Source organism: Ascaphus truei, chromosome 10 (assembly GCF_040206685.1).
Source record: "Ascaphus truei isolate aAscTru1 chromosome 10, aAscTru1.hap1, whole genome shotgun sequence".
NCBI classification, from domain to species: Eukaryota; Metazoa; Chordata; class Amphibia; order Anura; family Ascaphidae; genus Ascaphus; species Ascaphus truei.
Window position 1 is genome coordinate 54521933 of NC_134492.1, and position 23532 is coordinate 54545464.

The 23532-nt window shown below is 46.1% G+C and overlaps 1 protein-coding gene across 3 annotated transcripts in view; it reads left to right on the top strand.

Annotated features, from left to right (window-relative positions):
- LOC142503955 (complement factor H-like) overlaps nt 1-23532 on the top strand; it is a 721803-nt gene that overhangs the window by 620945 nt on the left and 77326 nt on the right. For 2 of the 3 annotated variants that reach the window (XM_075616958.1, XM_075616961.1), the window contains one exon: nt 22855-23037. The exons of the other annotated variant lie outside the window; for it this stretch is intronic. In XM_075616958.1, coding sequence (XP_075473073.1) covers nt 22855-23037 — 183 coding nt within the window. The remainder of the gene's footprint in view (nt 1-22854; nt 23038-23532) is intronic. 3 annotated transcript variants of the gene reach the window in all.

A 23532-nucleotide genomic window follows, 5' to 3' on the forward strand; every position in this document is an offset into this window, starting at 1 on the left:
CTTATCAGCAACAAAAGGAAAATGGATTGCTTCAGCAGACAGACAAAAATAGTTTCACTTTAGCAGACAGTGTATATGACAGTTGCCCTTCTCTATGCAGGGCACAGACAGTTCACAATTCAGTTACTTTCTTTATCAGACCTTGTATCAGGAAATCTCTTTAGCAGCAGCTTACTCCTCTCTCAACAACCCGCCTCCATTTGTGTACAGCCTGGGTTTTAACACACCTTGATTAGGCAGCTGGGATCCAGCTAATTGTCCTGAGGTTCCCAGCTGAAGTTCACCTAGTCAGTGCTGCACTGCAGACTAGACATAGGTTTTCCAGGCATATAACTGGTGGCTGTTATTTACCCTGGCTCACCAAATATAAATGGAGAATATAAAATGGTGAAATAATTTATTAATACTGTACATTATGTGGTAATCAGGTGAAACCTTAAAAGTGTTATACTTAGTGAAAGAACCCAGTTGTTTGTGAGAAATACAGGGGTAATTAAAATGAGTCCATATGCCTTCTAGAGAGTCCAAGCATTAGTGCGTTAATCCAGGATCTGTAGCGTCTTGAAATGAAAACACAATGGGGCCTATTCTAGTAACTTCAATAACTTTGCTGCTATCTTGAACGGTTTTGTATGTTCCCATCGAACGGTTTTTCATTTGTGTTATCACGGTGTAACACCCCTATCCCACGTGGCCGCCAGAGGTTGTGTGTACAGTGAATGTGAATACAGTTCTGAGTGGTGACAGGGGTTTGCCTGCTCAGTTAGAGTGTTAGCTCAGTCGTTACCTTTTCAGGGGTTGTGCTAATGAGTCCAGGCCAAGGCTGTGAGGAGGAGTAATAAAGGGAGAACATTCACCAGGAACTTTTAACTTGGGTTTATTGAATATTCAGAGCTGCATCCAGCATAAAAACAGGACTGGTTTTCAGCATATACTTTCTTGGACAAAATTCCTCTTGGCAAAGTAGCTCCCACCAAACCCCTACTTAAGCATGGATAGGAATGGATTCAGTCCCACCTAGATCCCTACTTAAATCTGAGGTAGGGACTTGCTCTCTGCAGCAAGGTAACTTCTTGGACTACTTCTAAGGGCCCCTAACTCTGGGTACTAACCCTAATACATGAAAGTAATAAAGTGTCCTACTCTTTCATACCTGCAGGGCCGCTGACAGATTTCTCAGGGCACAGGACTAGAGTTACTTCCGGGGTCCCCCTCACCCCCCGTGTCGGCAGTATTGTGATCCCCCCTCCCCCATTTCACACCTCACGATCCCCACCTATTTCCATGTACTGTATTTCTCTCCCCTCCATCTCACTCCCTCTTCCTCAATCACCCCTCTCACTCTCCCCCCGCCTCACATGTATTTCTCTCCCCTGCGTCTCACTCGTACTCCCTCCTTTCCACACTCCATCCCTCACCCCCTCTCTCCTCTCACTCGCCCCCACCTTCCGTCAAAAACTCCACTCTCACTAAGTCCCCCACAAAATACATATTAAAAAGATCCCTGTTCCCCCCAATTCATATTAAAAAGATCCCCCAATTCATATTAAAACGACCTCCGCTCCCCCCAAATACATATTAAAAAGACCTCCGCTCCCCACAATACATATTAAACTACCCGCACTCCCCCCATACATATTAAACTGCCACGTTCCCCCATACATATTAAACTACTCCCGCTCCCCCAATATATATTAAAATCCCCCCACTCCCCCCCCCCCGTATACATATATTTTTTAAAAAGACACCTTGGGGATGGTCTCAGGCTGGGCCCAGAGGCTGCTGGGGGACCCGGCTCTCCATCAGCTGCCTGCAGGCCTCTCCCTCACTGTATCCCACTTGCTTCTGCCATCAGCGCATGCGCGCCGGGCCTCCTCTCATGCCGGCGCGCACCGGAAGCCAGCTTACTTCCATCGCACTGACGTCAGAGGTGGAAGCTCGGGACACAGTGGGAGAGTGTCAATCAGACACGAAACGCGTAGAATACTGGTTGTCAGGGTAGCAGCTGCCCTGTCTCCGAAGCCGGGAGTTGACGCTGGCTACAGTTTCAAGAAACGAAAAAATCGTTTTTTGAAGCTGCAGCAGCGTCACAGGGACCCTAGGCAGCCAATGAAATCATTCTTGAGAATGATTTTAAGACTGCCGCCTCAATCCCTAACCTCAGGTCTGTAGCCCCGCCCCCTCCCCGCCCCCTCCTCAACTCCTGAAAAAGTCTGCTGAGGATGAACACATATCGCCCAGCAGACTACCGCCCTCCCTCCCGCCCTCCCTCCAACTCCTGTCTCTGCCACCCTGCCACCCTGAACGAGGCCTAAGGCATAGTTTATACTACCTACGCGGTGGCACACGAACGAGCGCCACAACCGCGCACACTCCTGCAGCCCAAGCGATCTGTGAACTTGGCTACAGGAGATTGGGGAGGCGATGCGGGGAGTGGCGGATGCATCACAAAGCTGGTTCACCCTCATTGGCTGAGCAACTCACTGCAATAGCCAACTGTGGAAGAGTGCTTGACGGGAAAGGACACGTTGTAACTCCGCTATTGTAAGCTCGGCCTAACTTACATGTCTGAGCCTTATGAAGATTTAACCCTTTGCACTGCCTGCAGCTACAGGGGCAAGGGGAATGATTTTAGCAGGGTGCTACACTCTCTCCTTAGTAAAAATCCTCATTGACTTCGCATGAGATAACCATACAGTAAGGTAATTATCAAAATACAGTACATAATACAATACACAATTACAATTGCATAATAAGGATACATTATTACAGAATGTACTGAATAATTCAGCACACGTTACAAAAGTTACCTCCTGCATGGAAGCTTACTGAAGTGCACAGCCGTGTCACCATACAGATACCAGCAGAGGTAGCGTACATTCTATCTAAAACATATATGAGAACACATACAGCCGAATGATTCTCCTATAGGTTACCTCCAACTGAGGAACCGTATACAGTGGCGGCCGCCTTTAGCCTCGTGCGGCCGTTTCAATGCGTTTTTTAAAACCGCGGGCAGATGCAGCATGTGCCAGCCGTTTTAGGCGCTGCGGGCGTTTTAATTGTTTAGCGCTATTAGCGCTGTCTAGCCATGAGAATGCGGCTGAACGCGTGACATACAGAAAACATCCCCGAAAAAACTTAGGGGATGTAGGAGGATAAAAGGGGCCGCAACAGTACAACAGTACAACAAATGTCACAAACATTTGTGACATATATATGTATACATGTGTGTGTATATATATATATATATATATATATATATATATATATATATATATATATAACAAAACAACAGAAATGAAGTAGCGCCGCTAAACAACCAGTTAATTTAAAGATATTAATAGGAGAGACAATAGCTGATAGGAATGCTTGAGGGGGCAGCTAGATGAGGCTAATACACTATGATAAAACTTTATAAAAATACAAATGGCAATACAAACTCTTGACAAAACCCTAAAGGAAAAAATGTAAAAAATCTAAAAAATGTATTTAATAATAAAAAATGTATAAAAAATTTGTCAAAAGAAAAATATAATAAAAAACCTTCAATACATAAAGTCCTGTTCCAGTGGAAATGTCTTTGGTTTCTTGCAGCCCGTTCCAAAGGGATCACCAGTCCCTAGTGATATCTAGAAAAAAGAACAAAAAAGAAACAGGCGCACACCTAGTGCATTACCACAATTAAAATGTATTGAATGAACATAAAATCTGACAAATGGCCACTCACAAGGATACAGCAAATAAAAGCATTTATGAGATAGGCTCTCATGTGCCTTGCAGCTCAATCACCAGCAACCGTCCGCAGTCAGTGGCGTCGTCACGTGGATCTCCTTCGTGATCCGGAACCGGAAGAGGGATCTTTCACCTTCAATGCTCCACACCATTAGTCCCTCCGGGAAACAGGCACCTCAGATGTAATATGGATGAGGTAGCAGGCCGGGAGAGCAGCAGCACACAGGAGCCAAAAGTTCTAAATCAATCTGCATCAATGTTTGTGGGCAAATGGCGGCCGGATTCTAGCCACGCCCTACGCGTTTCGTCATCAAATGGCGACTTCTTCAGGGGATACCCCTCAAGCATATGTCTTTGATATTTATAGGGAGGTGAACAGCAAATAGCCAATAACGAATTAATGATTTGAAGCAATTGGTTAAATCAATTTACACATATACATATGTACAGCTAAAACAAATATAAGCAAATTCTAAGTATTCTGAGGACCCCATCGATGTCCAAGGATTGATATATCCACTACAAATTGAAACAACATAACCAGTGTTATAAGTGTGTTAGATATCACTAATGATGTGAATACAATCGGTAAGTGGAGAAATAGCAGGCTAAATAGGTAAACAAACAGCACTATAAGGTACATGATAATTAGATGTGAAGATTGCATTAAGGCATTCTAGAGAGTATAATCAAAATAAACTATTAATAACATAAAATATATAAGACAAATGATATGTTTGATAAGGTTAAATCTGTTGCATATAGAAGTTAGTGACATCTCAAATAAGGAGATCACGATTGAATGGATCATAATAAATGAACGGCTGTTTAAATTGACAATAAACATTTTCATTCTCATTTAAACCAATGACACCCAATAGAACAACAAACAATTACCTGGTATATTCCCAGGATGTTAACCCATTGTTGGGATATCAGTAGGGAGTCAGAGGAAGCAAAAAAGATGGATCCAAAGGCAAGGACAGATAAAACGAAAGCAATGGTGGCTTGAACTAATTTAAAAGTGTATTATGAATGCTGTGTTCTAGTGAATGTAAGAATGAACTATGTATTGTATGCATGAATGTGAATAATATTAAAAAATACATGATATATAATATGTGATGATGTAAATAATAAAGAATATATAAATAATATATAAAACTAAAAATAATGATAACATTGAATGAGGAGGGGATAATTGTTAATAGAATTGAATTTAAATAAAAATAAAAATAAATATAAAAATAAAAATAAACCGAATTGTAATATTGACCATTTGTGGAGATGAATCGTAACAGACACGAAAGCTGACTAACCCCTTGGATGAATAAATGGGACCACAATGACCAGACAGAAGACCATAGCCCAGAGGGAATGCTATGCAAACCACTTACCGATTGTATTCACATCATTAGTGATATCTAACACACTTATAACACTGGTTATGTTGTTTCAATTTGTAGTGGATATATCAATCCTTGGACATCGATGGGGTCCTCAGAATACTTAGAATTTGCTTATATTTGTTTTAGCTGTACATATTGATTTAACCAATTGCTTCAAATCATTAATTCGTTATTGGCTATTTGCTGTTCACCTCCCTATAAATATCAAAGACATATGCTTGAGGGGTATCCCCTGAAGAAGTCGCCATTTGATGACGAAACGCGTAGGGCGTGGCTAGAATCCGGCCGCCATTTGCCCACAAACATTGATGCAGATTGATTTAGAACTTTTGGCTCCTGTGTGCTGCTGCTCTCCCGGCCTGCTACCTCATCCATATTACATCTGAGGTGCCTGTTTCCCGGAGGGACTAATGGTGTGGAGCATTGAAGGTGAAAGATCCCTCTTCCGGTTCCGGTTCACGAAGGAGATCCACGTGACGACGCCACTGACTGCGGACGGTTGCTGGTGATTGAGCTGCAAGGCACATGAGAGCCTATCTCATAAATGCTTTTATTTGCTGTATCCTTGTGAGTGGCCATTTGTCAGATTTTATGTTCATTCAATACATTTTAATTGTGGTAATGCACTAGGTGTGCGCCTGTTTCTTTTTTGTTCTTTTTTATATATATATATATATATATATATATATATATATATATATATATAGCAAATGACGCAAGCATTTGGTAAAGATATACACAGTTACTTGAGGTAGCATATAGCTGCAGACATTATCTACCATACATCTACTTTACACAGCAATATTAACATGCATAACAGAGGCTGAAACATATGCAATAATGTGACAAAGTAAGTTAAACCAGAAAATACACAAATACACAATATAACATACACTCACCAACTGGGGACCTGGGTGTCATGGTAGCTAGTGATAGGTTATAATAATACGCACCAAAATATCTGGGTTGAATTGAACACGACTTGATATAATAAATAGAGTTTATTCCTTATAGAAGGTGAACACAAGATATACAAATAACAGGCAAAATATAGACACTTACTCAGGAATGGGGATGATGAAGTAATCAGGAAACAGGAGAAGCAATTCATCAGGCATCAAATAGTTGGTAAACTTGAAGTCACGAAAACACGAACCACACCAGCATAGGACTGACACTGGTTTATATGTAATTCCAGTCCTATACCTTATCATTGAGTGCAGGTCATTGGAGAACAATTACCTGCACCCAATCTCTCCTTGCCACCTCACCTGAGGGGCACCGTAATACCTGCCCACTGGGTGGGTATTATTCTAATCAGGGGCTTACTTCCCTAGCCCCCGCCCACAAGCCCGGCGCCTGAATGTCTACCTTGGCCAGGAAACCATTTGTCCTAGGGTGTGACTTATAACACTTATCCTCAAGTACCCATGTCCTGCTTTTCTGTTGTGCTCGCATACACAAGCAGGGTGGGGGAGTCTTTGATCAGGGATTTTATTGTAGACCATTTGTCTCCCTCCATGACCATTAACATAACATATTGGCTCTGAGTTTTTATACCAGACCCAAAATACAATTCACTCTTTAATATCTTCACATATTAAAATAATCAGTTCGGTTGGGCCGTACGGACTGAAACTTGCCAGTCCCTCATGCCGGAGGTGACTCTCCATGGTGGCCAAGTTTCAGCTGGCTGCGACCTTCCGGGCCGGAGATACACAAATACAATTTAAAACCCTTATTACTTTAATGCAGGATTTTCTGCTCTAACTAAAAATTCTCTGCTTTTCACTCTTTCCCATTGAAATCAATGGGCTCTGCCGCTATAGGCTTTCAATGGAGGAACTCCGCCGTTGAAGTCAATGGGCTCCGCCGCTATAGGCTTTCAATGGAGCAACTCTGCCATTGAAGTCTATAGGGAAAGCCACAATTCTTTACATTGGCCCATACTCCGTCTGGTTGATTGGAGAGGACTGGGAATGGCCATACAGTCATGCCGGAACAGTGACTACATGTGACCCAAATCCCAGCCCTCTGGTCCTCACAGAACCAGAGATATGGGCTTACACATTTTACCCTTTCGGACTTAGCCGTTTTAACGCCACGCGGCTTTTCCCCCATTGGAATCAATGGCCGGCGCCGCCATAGGAAATGCATGGGAGAGTGCCGCCATGGGATTCAATGGGACCTCCGCTCCGCCATTAGAGTCAATGGCGTGACCCCCTTGGCGAGCTCGACCCTTTACGGGGTCCCTCATCCTCGGACCCTGTGGTGGTCGTGTGTGGGGGTTCCTAGGGGCTAGGGGCAAAACTAATTTTATTTCTGGGTGCCCTAGAACCTAAGTTTCCCACGCCAATTGTAGTTGATCTTGAACTCGGTGTGATCAAAGCTCTCTTTAAGAAAATGTTTCCGCTCTTGCGGTCTGCGGTTTGGATGGCTGCCAACCTGTTCCTGGAGGTCGCGTCGAACAATCCCCATTGAAATGGATGGCTCCATTGACTTACAATAGGGAACCGCCGCTCCTCCTCTCGGCCGCCACCTGCAGGTCTTCTACCGAAACAGGCCCAAATCGCCGGAATCTCCATAAGGTTGCATTGGGCTGCAATGGCGACTTATGGAGAGCTGCAAAATGGAGCCTGAAAAGGCGGGAAAAGGGAACAAAGGGCTATAAACACTGAACTAACATTAACCCTTTCCCTCCCGCATCAATCCCAGTGTATGGGTTGGTGCAAACACTGGAATGGGAACAATAAGCATTTACAGGGGAACATACATTTGGTTGCGGAAGCAGGGGAAAAACACATTGCTGGACCATAGTCCAGTTAACACCTTGCTTCCCAAGTGAGAGCAGGGGGTGGCCAAATGGGGTGTAACCCCTTAAATACCAGGCCAAACCCCCTCTCCCATGACACTGGGGGAAGACTCTAGCCTCGACTAGGTGCAGGGACATGCTTCAAAGCATCAGTTATCTCGGGCAGGAGAAGGAACCCCGGCACCTCGGCAACCAGTGGACTGCACTCTGCGATGGAAGAATCCGGCCGCAGCAACCTCCATATGTGGAGAAATAGGAGTGGAAGAAACCGGAACAGCAACAGGAACCTTGGACAGATGAGACGACAGCGGTGGCACAGCCTCCACCTCTGCACTGCATGACGGGAGAAAATATGGCAACAACAGAATCCTTAATAGGTGATTCAGGAATAGTAGGTACCGTCTCGTCTTGCAGGTTCCATTGGGGCATGGGGCCTCATGCTATAAACAGCAATAAGCCACTTCTCGCCAGCTTATCGCCAAAAAAGCCTACAGCGATTCAGTAAACCCCGATAAGCTCGTGATAAGAGCAAAAATCGCTGGGTTTTTTTCCCCCCCTTAAAAAAATCGCAAAAAGTGCGGAGATAAGCCACTTATCGCCAGCTTTTCAATATTGTGGTACTCTAGTAGCCTCCATCAGTTTATCGAGACTGATCGCCGCTATAGAATGGAGATTTCCTCTCCAAATCCTCTCCAAATCGCCTCGCCAGAAAAAGTTGGCAAGAAGGTCGTGAGAAGCTGCCGAGAAGCGGCGAGACGGGACTTAGAAAAAATAATGCATTTTAAAATGTGATGTCACAGGCCCTACAGTATATAAGGCCTGTTGCGTCTCATTTTAGCAGAAGATCTCGACGAGGCAACATCTGTTTGGATTTTCCATGGGGTTGGATTGAAAGAAGAAGATAGAACAAAAGAATTACAGAAGAAGAAAGAATATTAAAGAAAGAAGATTTTTTTTTTACCTGATGCTGATCTTCAAGGAGATTTGGAGTAGGATTGCGGGTGATGACGTCGTGGATCGAAAGCTTGCAGATACGCCGGGATTCGGAGGGTGAAGACTTCTAAAGGTAAGATAAATATTGAATGTATGTAATTGTTTTTTTCAGGTTTTTTGATTGGATTTATTTATTTTTTATGTTTTTGCTTGCCCTTGCTGCTAATGTATTCTGTGCCCCTTTAGGGTACAGATAAATACAGTGACAGGCAATGTATTTTTTGGCAAATGCTTGTTTTCAATTAATTGGTATTTTTTCTAATTCTGTTTATTGTTTGGATTAAATTGTTTGGAACTTGGATGGCTTGTTTTTAGTACATTTTAGGATTGGTTGGCGTTTTAAATTAATTGTTTTGTTGGCTAGTGCTTTTATTTAATTGATTGGTTGGCTAGTGGTTTTATTTTTTTATAGTTTGCTTGGATAGGTGTTTATTTAATTGTATTGTTATGTTTTGGAATATATAATGCAAAAACAAGGCGCCTGAAAATAAATAATACAAATCTGAACATATATCAAATGTCCAGATAGATGCTTCTGTGATCTTCAGTGAGTCTCATGAGCAATCAAATATCATGAAAAAGAGAAAAAGAAAGACAAATCATAGCATATAACTGTTGGGTATATGAACTAGACAAACTAACTTAGACTAACAACATACTGTATATCAAAAAATAGTGATAGATATAAGCTCATTTATTAAAACATAATAGTAAAATATATGACCCCATACAATGCACAAAACAGAAACAGCCAGTCCTCCAAGATGGAAAAATTGGAATCCTACTTACAAGAAGTATGATAAAAGCAGGCTCATATGATGTTCTTTATCCGGATAGCAGCACAAGGAAACTCCTTGGTGTTCTCTGCTCTGCACTGTCCGTCCACACAGCTGGGTCTCTCTCCGAATAGAGCGTTCGCGCCAGAATAAATACTGCAGCTAGTTCACTCTCTTCAGTGTCCTCCTGCCTCCCGATAGCGGCCGCGCGCCCACGCGCACGAAATACGGAAGTGTCCTGCTGTGACAGCCTGCTTGTGGCTGCAGCTGCTCCGTGTATTGGCAAAGTGCATAGGGTCAGTAAAGGTGACAATGCACCGCTCTACGCGTTTCGTGAAGCAACTTTCACTTCAGGAGATATGATTGGCTAGGCATGTGTGCTCTTAAATACCCTTACTAATTAGATACAATCATAAATAAAATATCAATTAAACAATTGTATTAGGTAAAAAATAATAAACATGGAGACTTCCGGTGGCGTCACTGCCGATGGTCTGCTAGTGGAGGAGCTCCCGTCACCCTCGCATTAAAAACTGCCAGAATAAGCATTTCCCCCATCCCAAACTCCCCGAATTTGGCCCCCACCCCGACACCAAACACCGGAGAGATGACAGGGAAGGCGCAAAAGAAGAACCAAAACCCCGTCACCAAGTTCTTTGCCCCGGCACAGTGCCTGGTAGACACCGGCCCTGAAGGGCAAGATGGCGCCGAGGAGGAACCGGAGCACGAGGCGCGCAGCGGCCGGCACAGCCCGATCGAGACGGATCCCCCCGTCCTAAATAAAGAATTTTTTGATTCCCTCATAATCAAAATGAGGAGGGGGGTCCAGGAGGACACTGAGAAAGCCCTCCAAATCATACGGGCCGAGGTGGGAGCGCTGACGGAGCGGACGGAGGACCTCGAGGCAAAAATGGAGGGAATTACAAACGAGGAGGCAGAGACCCATGAAGAAGTCCTAAGATGTGGGGAGGCGATCCGCGACCTGCAAAGCGCACTCAAGGACCTAGAAAATAGAGAACGGAGGCAGAACATCCGCCTCAAAAATATCCCCGAAGCTATCACACATGAGGAACTGCAGCCCTATCTCCGCAGACTCTTCTTGCAGCTTGTGCCCGACCTATCTGGTCATGACCTGCATACCGACCGAGCCCACAGAGCCCTAGGTCCAAAGTCACCAGACCCCAACCGTCACAGAGATGTGGTGCTTAGAATGCACGCTTATTCTGCAAAAGAACGTACAGTATCATGACGGCTGCCAGGGACCTGCGCTCCGTGACAATGGACGGAGTGCCAATCCAGCTCTTCAACGACCTCTCCCATATAACAATAAATAAAAGAAATGCGATGCGTCCACTTACCTCCCACCTCAGAGACCAAGGGGTTAAATACTGCTGGGGATTCCCCTTTAAGTTAGTGATGCGCCGCAATGGCCGCCACTACACGGTGTCTGCCCCTGAAGAGGCGAAAGACTTTCTAAAAGCATTAGGGATCCCCCCTCCCCTGAAGAACAACTGTTCCCCCACTTATGCGACGATGGAGACGGGCCCCCAAGAAACCCACCGAGCATCGGAGAGGCTGGCCAGCCAACGACTCCGGTGAACCCTGACGACCCCGCTGCCTTCCGGAGCTGAAGGAACCACAGGACGCCCTCACAGGCATCCCACACAAACCGCACCCCAGCTGATGTAAAGACCGCAGCAGGCAACTGCCACTAAAATCCCCAGCGGCCAAGAGACCCCACAGGCCCTGCAGGCCCCAACACAACAGCCCACGAGCCCTCCCCCCCCTCCATACCCTGCCCCCCCCTCCCCTCTCTTCCCCCACCCCCCTTCCTCCCCTATCCTCTCCCCCCTCACCCCCTTCCCCCCCACTTTCCACCCTCCCCCCCCACTTTCCTCCCTCACCCCCCCCTACCCCGTCCCCCTCCCCCCATCCCCCACCCTCCCCCCCAAACCCGAGTAACCTACCCACTTACCTTCCCGTTCCCCCCGATGCTAAGGGAACCAACGCTGCTCCCACGGAGATCCAGACACCAACGGAGAGGAACAACATCCACGCGCTGCTCCTCCTGCCCATCAGAGGTCGTCTTCTTGCGATCCCGACGGACAAGACTTGCACCCGGCCCCCAACCTGGGGAGGCCCAACTCCAGGAGCGGAGAACCAGAGACTCACCAAACAGACACTCCCTTCCAGGAACAGCCACCGGAGGTCCCCTCCCCCCCCCCGGTCCACAGCGGTCAGGTTGTATGCGCAAACAATGGCCCCACTCCCGGGCACCCCCCCCCCCACGTTCTCCCCCAAGGTTAGACCTGTTTCCTCCTTGACCCTCTCCGCGAAGGGCCCGTGCTCCCACTCCCCCTCTGCTCCCCTCCTGAAGATGCGCTCCCACACCCCCCTCATCCCTCCCCCCTCCCCCCCCCTCTTTCTACGGCCCGCGCTGGGTGCCCCCCCCCCCAAAAAAAATGACTGTGCTGTCCCCCAATATACCCCAACGAGACTCCCATCTCCCAGGACTATTACGAGCTCTGCGCAACCTCCCCCTACCGCTATGACTAATGTATGAGCCAGTAATGTTTAAAGAAGAGCTAAGAATAATGTGTGAATGCTGTGTGGGTTTAGGAAAGGGCCCTATTTAAGAGCGCCCCCCAGAAAGACATAGCCTCCATTTCAACTTATAAATGTAATGTGTCCCCTCACCCTCCCCCCTCCCCCCCCAACCCTATCCTCACCTCCCCCACCCTACCCCCACCTCCCCCACCCTACCCCCACCCCCTCCACCCTACCCCCACCTCCTCCACCCTATCCCCATCCCCCCACCCTATCCCCTCCCCCCCACCCTATCCCCACCTCCCCCACCCTATCCCCACCTCCCCCATGCTGGTTGGCTCCCCTGAAGAATCCGTCCTCCCCCACCTTGCCCCAAGGTGTCCCCCCTCCCCCACCCCAGGTCTGAACTGAACTATGCATAACCACCCTATTCCGCTCTTTATCAATGTACAAACCATTATTGATTGAATAGAAGATAACTACAATGTCTAAGCGATATTTGGATCTAGGAAAGGGCTCCTCCCGAGAGTAATGTCTAACCACCAAATAAAGGTGTAAATACCATGTGCCCCCCCCCATCCACCCTCCCTCCCCCCCACCCCCCTTTCCCCTCCCCCCACCCCCCTTTCCCCTCCACCCCTTCCTCCTTCCCTACGACCCTATCCCAGTGCCTTCCTCTGGGACAACCCGAATCTCCCCCCGCCCTTGTGTTCCAAGGTTCAATCCAACCCTGACATGGGATTAATTCAGGGACAGGGGTTCACCCCTGAGACCCACCCCCCCCCCACTAATGGCGTCAATTAAGATAATTTCCCTTAATGTTAAGGGTCTCAATTCGGTCCGCAAACGCAAATTAGCCCTCCAAGAACTCAAAAAAACTAAAGGGGACATAATTTGTATCCAAGAAACCCACTTTAATTCCACAGATCCGCCCAACACATTTAAACACACGTTCCCCCAAGCGTTTTACGCATCCTCCCCTAACAAAAAAAGAGGGGTGGCCATACTGATTAAGAACAACACCCCATTCGCCCCAACAAAAGTAACCAAAGACCCTGAGGGTCGTTACATACTACTCCAAGGCACGCTATCAGGCTCCCCCATAGCCATCCTTAACATTTACGCCCCTAACGCAAACCAAACCCAATTCCTCCAGAACCTTCTCAGTACCCTTGACCAACCGACGCTCTCTTCCCTTCTCCTCGTCGGTGACGCAAATATGGTCCTAAACCCAGACCAAGATAGATCGGGTCAGATTGAGGCCCCATACTCTGCCCAACTACAAAAAAAAGCCCAAAAATTCCGAGATATCCTTAAAGACTATTCGCTGTCAGATATCTGGCGGACCCAGCACGTGGGCCAGAGAGACTACTCCTTCTCAACCCCCCATCAGTCTTACTCGCGCATCGACTACTTTCTAGGCACCAATAATGTACTCCAGGCATCCTCCCACTCCGACATAGGCCCAATTACGTGGTCCGACCATGCCCCTATCGCACTCACTCTCCCTCTGCCATTCGTCAAGTCATCAGTGTACAACTGGAAACTTAGCGACTCGCTCCTCAACGACCCCCAGGTGGTCAAGACGATCAAGCAAAAACTACACACCTTTTTCCAGCTAAACAAAGGCTCGGTCCCAGCAGCAGCAGCAATGCTCTGGGAAGCACACAAAGCCACCATCAGAGGGGAACTCATCTCGTTAGCCTCCTATAAGAAAAAACTAAAGCAAAAAGCCCAGAAAGAACTCACTGAAAAAATCCTAGCGCTAGAGCGATTACACAAACAATCCCTATCGAAAAAGGTGCTTAGAACCCTTGAGAAGGCAAGATCCGAACTAAAAGTGCTCCAACTTGACGGGGTAGAGAGAGCGCTGAAATGGACCAAACAGCGGTTCTACGATAGGGGTAACAAAGCGGACAAGCTTCTGGCCTCGAAACTAAGAGGCATTAAGACAAAGGCCCAGATCACAAAGATCAGAACCAAGAGCGGCCAAATCTCGTATAACGAGAAAGACATTGCGCGCGAGTTTGCGGAGTTCTACACAGACCTCTACAACCTCCACCCCACCAATCAGCCAAACGATAACGCCAGGAGGACCTCCGAGTACTTAACCCAGTGTAACCTCCCGTCCCTCACACAAGAAGAGCTCGAGTTCTTAAATCAGAAGATAACCCAAGAAGAGCTAGATAACGCCATTTCCTCACTTAAAATAGCCAAGACACCTGGGCCGGATGGATTTTCCAACGGTTATTATAAGAAATTAGCAGCTCCCCTGTCCCCGCACCTTCTAGAAATGTTCAACTCATTCTTACAAGGAGAACAGATCCCAGACACTTTGTCAGCAGCCAATCTGGCTATCATACATAAAGAGGGCAGAGACCCGCTTCAGTGCGGTAGTTATCGCCCAATATCCCTACTAAACACTGACCTCAAGCTTTTCAGTAAAATTCTAGCAAACAGGCTGAACCCTATTCTCCCAAGGCTAATTCATATAGACCAGGTGGGATTTGTGTCTGGAAGATAGGCCTCTGACAACACCCGCAAAATTATTGATATTATAGACCACGTGCACCTCAAACAGTCCCAGGCCCTGATCCTCAGCCTCGACGCAGAGAAGGCCTTTGACCGAATCAAATGGTCCTTCCTTGACCAGACGATGCGCCAGTTCGGCTTTTCCGGCCCATTCCTTGAAGGGGTCCGAGCCCTTTATACTAACCCCACGGCTCTGTTAAAACTTCCAGGTGGCCGCTCCAACCCAAAAAAAATCCAAAACGGCACCAGGCAAGGCTGCCCCCTATCCCCTTTACTCTTCGCCCTGTCCATAGAGCCCCTAGCTGCTCGGATCAGAGCTGAACCCACTGTAAAGGGCATCCTAGTCAGAGACATGGAATATAAAATCTCCCTGTTCGCCGATGACATTATTCTTACCATATCGGAACTGCTCACCTCCCTCCCCAACCTAGAGAAACTCCTAGACCAATTTGGCCGCCTATCAGACTATAAAGTTAACACAGACAAGTCAGAGGCCCTCAACATTTCACTGCCAGATCCCATATGGACAACCTTACAAAAGAATTTCAAATATAAGTGGAATAGTTCCCACATTAAGTATTTAGGGATAAAAATAGCGAGCTCATACGGCTCACTATACCAAACCAACTACCCCCCCTCTTCCGTCAGATCAAAAGAGATCTTGAGGCCTGGCAGACCCACCAGATCGCCTGGTTCGGCAGAATAGTATCCACCAAAATGAATATCCTTCCCCGTTTGCTCTATTATTTTCAGACCCTCCCTGTCCCTGTCCCACTAGCAGAACTGCGGAATATCCAGACCCATATCCTGAGCTTCATCTGGCAGCAACGGAGAGCCAGGGTCCCACGGTCGGTACTCCTGGCGTCGAGGACGAGGTGGGGTCTGGGGGCGCCGGATGTAGTCCGGTATTACCAGTCAGCCCAGCTGAGGCAGGCGGTGGTGTGGAACAACCTCCCGACCTCTAATTGCTGGTTAGAGATAGAGACGCACCACGTGTCCCCCACCCCCCTCTCAGCCCTACTATGGACCCAAGCCCACAAAAGTAGGAAGCCCCTGAGACTCAGCCTGGGGGCAATGAGATGCACGTGGTCGACATGGTTAAAAACCAAAGGGAAATATGGCCTAGCTTCAACCCCCTCTCAATTGACCCCCTTATTCGGGAACCCGGATTTCCCGCCCGGTTGTTCCCGAACCCAATTCAGCCAATTCCAAGGCCTAAACATCAGAGTGTTTGCGGACTTGCTGGAAGACGATGAGGTCATGCCCCTCCGGGAACTGCAAATTAAATTAACGTCCCCTGATCTCCCTATATTCCAATACCTGCAGATCAGGCACTTCCTGAGAACCCAATCCCCTAGTCTAAAATTCCCACCGCGCTCCAGATTCGAGACCCTATGCCTCAGAGGCGAGTACCAAAGGGGCGTCATCTCGGAGATATACAAAACACTGGAGGCGGCTCAGCCCCCCCCCCTAACCATTCATATATGCAAAGGTGGAGCGAAGACCTGAACACCAACATAGACCTTGAGGACTGGGAGGCAGCTACTAAAACATCAATCTGTTCCGTCACAAAAGAAAACATCTACAAAATATTATTTCACTGGTACCTGACCCCGAGTAGACTGAGCCAAATCTATCCAGGCACCCCCGACGAATGCTGGAGGGGATGTGGTCAAAGGGGGTACATGTCCCACATTTGGTGGACATGCCCGGAGATCCAAAGATTCTGGACCCGAATCCAGAGCCTCCTGACCGAGACTCTGGATGTAGAAATACCACTGGACCCCCTGACCTACGTGCTGGGAAAACCAGTCGATGACCTCCCCGCCCCCATAGCTAGACTCACAGCAGCGATCCTAACGGCCGCCAGATGCTGCCTAGCAGCGGCTTGGAAGAAAGTCAAAGCCCCTTCCAGAAGAACGGTAATCACTAGGATAGATGGAATTATGAGTATGGAAAGATTGACGGCAATGCTGAAGCAAAAGATGCCGCAATTTTACACAACCTGGGAACCTTGGCCGGGATAAGGAACCCCGATTCTGACACAAACCTTATCGCAGCCCTAGGCCCCAGATCTCCGAACCCCAAAGCTGCCCACCCTTACTATTCTTCCCCCCCCTCTTTCCCCCCCCCTCTCTCTTTCCAAGTCGTCCCCAACTATCCACCCTCCCTTCGTCACCCCCTCTCTTTTTCACCACTGAAAATGGGAAAATGGACTATTGTGTGTCATCAACTGCCCCCATGCCATGTACATGTAATGCGCCTCATTGCCATGATGGCTTGATTGCCAATGTTTGTAACATGTACCAATACGCTGTCAGACACCAATAAAGGAAAAATATTTTAAAAAATAATAAAATAATAAACATGCTCTATCACTATAACAAATACTTAACTTACATACATAACAATAAGCCCAACTACAATGTATATATAATACAAACATATACATAATTTATATGTGATCCATTAAGTGGCCCATGGGTGCTCATTAAATCACATAGAGGCTTTAATATGCCATACTCCTACATAGTACTAGTGTGCTCATTGACAAAACTAATTATAACATGAATAGAAACAGCATACGGATGATTAAAAATATTTGTAATTTTATTTATTTATCCAAAAAAGAACCCAAATCAAAATCGATGTTAAGCCCACTGGGAGATAGAGTTTTTAACTCATAGATCCAGTAGTCTTCACGTCTGTTCATTTGATTCAACTTATTACCACCTCTCCAATCAGGTAAATTGACCTCAATAGCCTGACAAATCAAACCTTTTTGGTTGTGGTGAACTAAAAAATGATGTGACACACTATGTGTAGTGAGACCTTTACGGATATTGTACACAAGTTCGTAAATCCTTCTTTGACATGTTCTTTCTGTTCTGCCTACATATTGCCGGCCACAGGGGCACTGCAATAGATAGATAACAGACTCAGATTTACATTTGATTACAGAACTGATCTGATATTCCTTAGTGGTCACATTGGATTTAAATGTTTCACTGCTAATACTGTACTATGTGCACACGCTGTGCATTTGGAACATACTGTACAGAGAAACCCCTTTTACAATTTGAATAAACTTCAATTGAATTCTTATTTCTTAAGGGGACAGCTTGGTGCTAGTCTAGGTTTTAAATTGCTAGCTTTTTAAAAAAAATAAGCGAGGTTTGGGGAGTTAGAATCTGTGAAAGTGTAGTGTCCTGGAGCAATAAAAGCCAATGTTTAGAAAATATTTTACGACTTTTGGGGGCCATCAAATTATATTGTGTGATAAATTATATTTTATCTTGTGCTCCTGGAGATTCCTCCTTCCTCTTATATTCTAACAGTTTGTCTCTGTCCATTTGTTGAACAAAAGCAATTGTCTCCTCAAGTTTGTCAGCAGGATATTTCCTCTCAACAAACTTATTTTTCAGTTCATCCGCTTGTCTCGCAAACGCCCCATCACTGGAGCAATTACGTCTAAAACGGATGAATTGCCCCTTGGGGATATTTTTATCCATTGGGGATTGTGGTGACTATCCGGCAACAGATTTTTATTCGCTTGTACCGATTTTAAATAAGTTTGAGTGTGGATATTGTTGTTACTTACACACAAAAAACACACAGAGTGCCTGCTCAGCCTACCGAAAAGAAAAATAACTTTCACTTTCTAGAGTGGTGCTATCAGAGTATACACATATTGGATTACATGACAGAGAGAAAGAACCCTATGAGGACGCACACTAAACTCTACTAATAGAAAAATAAATACATTTTATTAATTAATTACAAAAGATACGGACGTGAACACAGATAAAAAAGCGCGCTAGCACAGCATGTGACTATCATGCAAACATATACAACTCCAAAGTATGTATAGTACAATCTATGCAGATGCAAGTGCGTTGTAGTATACAAATAGAGTCCTGGTATAGGTCTGCTGTACCTTAGTGGCAATATACTGGTATGCCTGTGTAACCCTGCTTCCCCCCTTCCCCCAGACTCTACGGTGGTGTCTAGGGTGCATGAGGGCAGATTACATGTGGTGTGGTGCATTCCTGTGGTAAACAGGAGGGCCTGAGCTTCCCGCGATGTTATTGGGGAGCCAGGACCGGGCTTCTGGGATGGTAGCCTTGTTATGGATTACAGGTATTTTCTGGCATATAACGCATAATGAATACAGGTCACAGGTACATATATATACATAGTATCATTGTAAGGCCTGGTATAGCTTAGAGTATACTGTTAAAATCCTGGTTTTTCTTGTCTTAGAAATAATAGCTTGTTTTGCTCAGAAGTGGCAGGATATTGGGACAGGTTACAAAGACATAAAAGGGGAACTTATGCCGGTAAACACGCCGTGGTTTGAACAGTAACTTATGAAATATCCTAGGTTACTAACTGTAAGTCTTCTGACTCGTAAACATCATACGTCACTAACTATAATTTCTGACTCGTAAACATCATACGTCACAAACCACAGAGTATGGACACATGACACGTGACACACGTACGCAGTAAACAATACACTCTATAATAGGTCTGCCCGACTCCATGTTAGATCAGAGAGAGAGAGAGAGAACCGAACTTAAGTGTGAAGTCACACAGATGAGACTGGGACTGGCTGACCTGACATAATATCTTTTGGTTTGTGAGTATTGACAATGCATATCTAGTTATAATCTCTGCATAGTTAGGAATGGATTGGTAACATACTGTAACTGTTAGCCATTGGCTTATAAGAAGCTTGTTCTGATATTTCTGATATTTCTGAATATTGTTGTAATACAATAAATGATAAACCTTTTCTTATACAAACTCTGAGTATCCTTTCTTTATAAATAATAATCTCACAATACCCTCCATATATCATAATATGTGAGAGTGTGGCCGAGACTTTTTCAAGTGCAACATTTTGGTTTGTGTTCTCTGCTTAGTGCAGGATATAACTCACCATAAGGCGACACTTGATAAAGGAAGGTAGGTGATTGAACCCAGATTATGGCGCTCCAACGTGGTTAATTACTCATGAGTTGTATAATAAATCTTACGTTACCCATTTTAATCTTGAAAGTACACGTGTATGCTATTTCCTCTTTATAAAAGAGAAGGTACAATTTTCATTATATATATATATATATAGTATATCATGGCTGTTACGGATTTTGCACGAGTTGCAGATCTGAATGTTTTAATGAGGAATCAGTATCAGAGAAATCTGATTGACGGTGAAACTCTGGCATTTGAAATTCAATTTGGCCCGTGGGGACCTGGGGCAAGATACTGCTATCTAACAATAGACACCACAGCTGATCCAAACACATATCAGTACATACAACAGGCATATGATCCGTTGATACACACGATCATTAATTTGACACATAATGCAGCGACTGTCATTTTGGGGCAACAGCCTGTGATCCTATTGGGTTAACTAAGCCACAAGCCAGTGACAGGAAACCTGAGAGATCGAACGCAGAAAAGAGGGGAAATTTTCTTGTCCAAGAGAGAAAGTGGAGACCTCCGTTCACCCAGTATCAGACTCCAGTTTATCCTAGAGACGAGCAGTGGGACAGAAGAGGTAATTTTCAAAGAGATAATAGAAGTTTTCAGACTCCTACACAGAGACAAAACACTCCTACACCACAGACTACACAACAAAATACACGCTTTGAACAGCAAGCTCGTAATCTTCTCCTAGTGGTGCAGCGCCTCCATCTTCTATACTCCCAGGATATGGGACAGGACCTGTATAGAAGAACACCTTGGGTCCCAGGGTAACAGCTTCCAAATCACACACAGTCTTTGGGTAACAAAGGATAGTCTCTTTTATTGGCAGATCGGCAACTCCAAACGATAGTGGCTTCCCGTAGCCACAGCAACAACAGCCAAGCTGCACTTATTACTCCGCTCTCCTCCCACACAGATAATTCCTCTGACAGGATGGTCTGTGCTGGGGCTTCAATACCCCGGGTCCCACCCCGAGGTTATCCTCGCGGTGGGGCTTAGATTCTCCCCATCACCCCAGGCGGTGGGGTGAGGGCATTGGTCCACCAGATATATATATAGCTCTACCAGCTCTACTCAGGAGAGCTGATATCTCTCCACTCCTCTCGCTCTGATTCTGCACTCTGCGCCGGGAAGACCGCAGTCTCCTCAGCTCCTCGGACCAATCCGCAGGATTCTTCGACTCACGGCAAAACTACTTGCCCTGCAGACTAACATATAACTCCGAGCACAACAGAACTCTCGGTAGCACTACTGCATCTCCTTCTCTTTGTCTGTCTCTGTGTCTAACTCCACTCCGTCTCTAACTCAACTGACTCTAACTGGAGTGGGCTGCTAAATATATAGCTAGCCCCACCTCTCGTGACATCAGCAGAACCTCCCCTCTTGCTCATGCCTGCAACAGAGTACAGGCCTGAATCTACCACTCAGGGCAGGGCTATGATGGGGGAAAACCCAGGATTATTACTGGTGCCTGTTCTTAACAGGGCTTACCACAGTAGAAGGGAGATAGGTATAGCCTGTGCTGTTTACAGGGGGCTACACTCTCCCTATGGTGGAATCCAATGGTCCCCACTTGGACCTATCTTTAGCAGACCCATCCTGCGGCGAACCACCTGGGAACCAGCACACACAACATTGTCGTAATACATAGCATAATGAGGTAGTTCAATACAAGTACAACCCGGGTACTCCCAAGATGGAGAACCCTACAGATAATACTTAGGATCAGGCTTTCGCACCCGCAGTCCATTATGATCCGTGACGGTCACAGCGTACGATTGGACCGGTCCATGCTCAGGCCTGTATGTGACACTGTGCATGTAGATACATCTACCTATGCTCCATATGCGTACTAACTCACTAATCTTATCCTCATTGTGATACCCTCCCTGACCGAACTTGGTCCGAAGGTATTCCTGGACTGCCTCCCTGAGCCAACTGTCTCAGTTCTCCTCAATTTCTCTCAGGATGGGCTCAGGCACGTAGGGATACTCATACCCGTGCGACTGCCGGTATCTAGTGATTATGGGCCGGTCAGCTCGACTTAGTTTGGTGAGTTTGCGGTGCCCTGCCCTGCTCGGCAGTACCCAAAATACAGGCTCCTCTGGAGCTACCTCATTGTACAAAATACTGGGGCCTCGAGGAACAATCAGTCTCTGTTCTATCTCTCTAAACCGGTGATCTAACTCATCCTCCACCTCCTGCGGAGTGAAAGAACCAGCTGCCCACCAATGATCTACTACATCATTCTTAATTAATAAGAACCGCGTACGGTCCATCCCCTCGTGGTACCCGGTGAACAAAGGCGCCCACCATTTGTCACGGTGTTCGTACTCTGCGGACTGACTAGTGCGTTCTACATCAGACTCTACCTGTGATGATACACCGGACGTACCCGCATCAGTAGATCGCGAGCAATCTCTCCTTCCCTTGGCATTATAATACGTAGTGGGGTACATTTTGTGTACCACTTTGCTGGTAGACCCAGCCTCTACTGGAGAGTGAGAATCCCGGGCCCTCCCTCTAGCTGCAGGAAAAAATGGCACAGGGTTAGGTACAGGTATAACACTTGAATACGGTATCTCCCCATCAGACCCTTCATCACTCAACTCCTAATCCCACAAGTCATTGGCGTATTTGGGAGATTTACATAACTTATCCCTGGTAGGTCCTGGTGGCACCACTCATGCCGGGGCAGTGGAACTAAGGGCCGGGGCTGGGGAAACGTCCAAGGCATTGTCCAGCAAGCGGGCGACACGACGCCAAAGGAACTTGTGCTTAGAGGCACTCCCCGCTATACTTCTTGCTTCTCGGGAGGGGCCTCGACTCCATAGGGTAGCCAGGGCAATGGAGGTGGGACTTTACATTACAGCGCCGTGACCGGGGCCTTAGCCTTAGTAATTAGCACCCCTCATAGATTGATAGCTAATTACTTCAATTAACACTGTTGCTTTTTACCTTCTGTATCTGTTTTTAATATTAAGATTTGATTACAACTTGTAGAGAGATTTGCTGTTGAGTTTATTCATGTTTCTTTGCTTTATTTTAGGGTTAGGGGAGGTATGTAATCCCCCACCTACTGTAGAAAATGGAGACATCACTGATTCAAGACAGCCTTCATATCGTTCAGGCTCAGTAGTGGAGTATAAGTGTCAGAGTTATTATAAACTCGAAGGAAACCGAAGAGTAAAATGTGAGAACGGAGTTTGGGACGATCCACCAATTTGCTTAGGTACGTACTGTACACAGCAAAGCTTTCATTTTACATTAAATAGCATTATTCCCCTCTCCATTTACTGCTAAACATCTCTAAATGTAACTTCTTCCCAATCCATGACATTATCCTCAATGTAACCATCTCTGATTTAGTGATAATTACAATATTGGTCTAAGTGTAATCAGGGACATTCCACTTTATTTAGAATATGTTTTATCAGTAGAGTTACAGCACATTGAGATATAAATGTTATATTCAAGCATATCTTGGGATACAAAACCCAAACACTACAATGGACAGAATGAGCATACACTATGGGCCTCATGCAGAGAGCAGCGCAAAAAGGAATCTCGCCATTTGCCGGTCGAAAATGGAGCTTTAAACCGCCGGAAAAGGCAAGTTTAAAAAAAAGCGCCATTTTTTTTTTTTTTGCTTGAAATTCGCCGCGCGGCTGGAGAGTTTCTAATCTCTCCAGTTTTTTTTCCTGCCGTATGCAGAGAGCCGCGATCG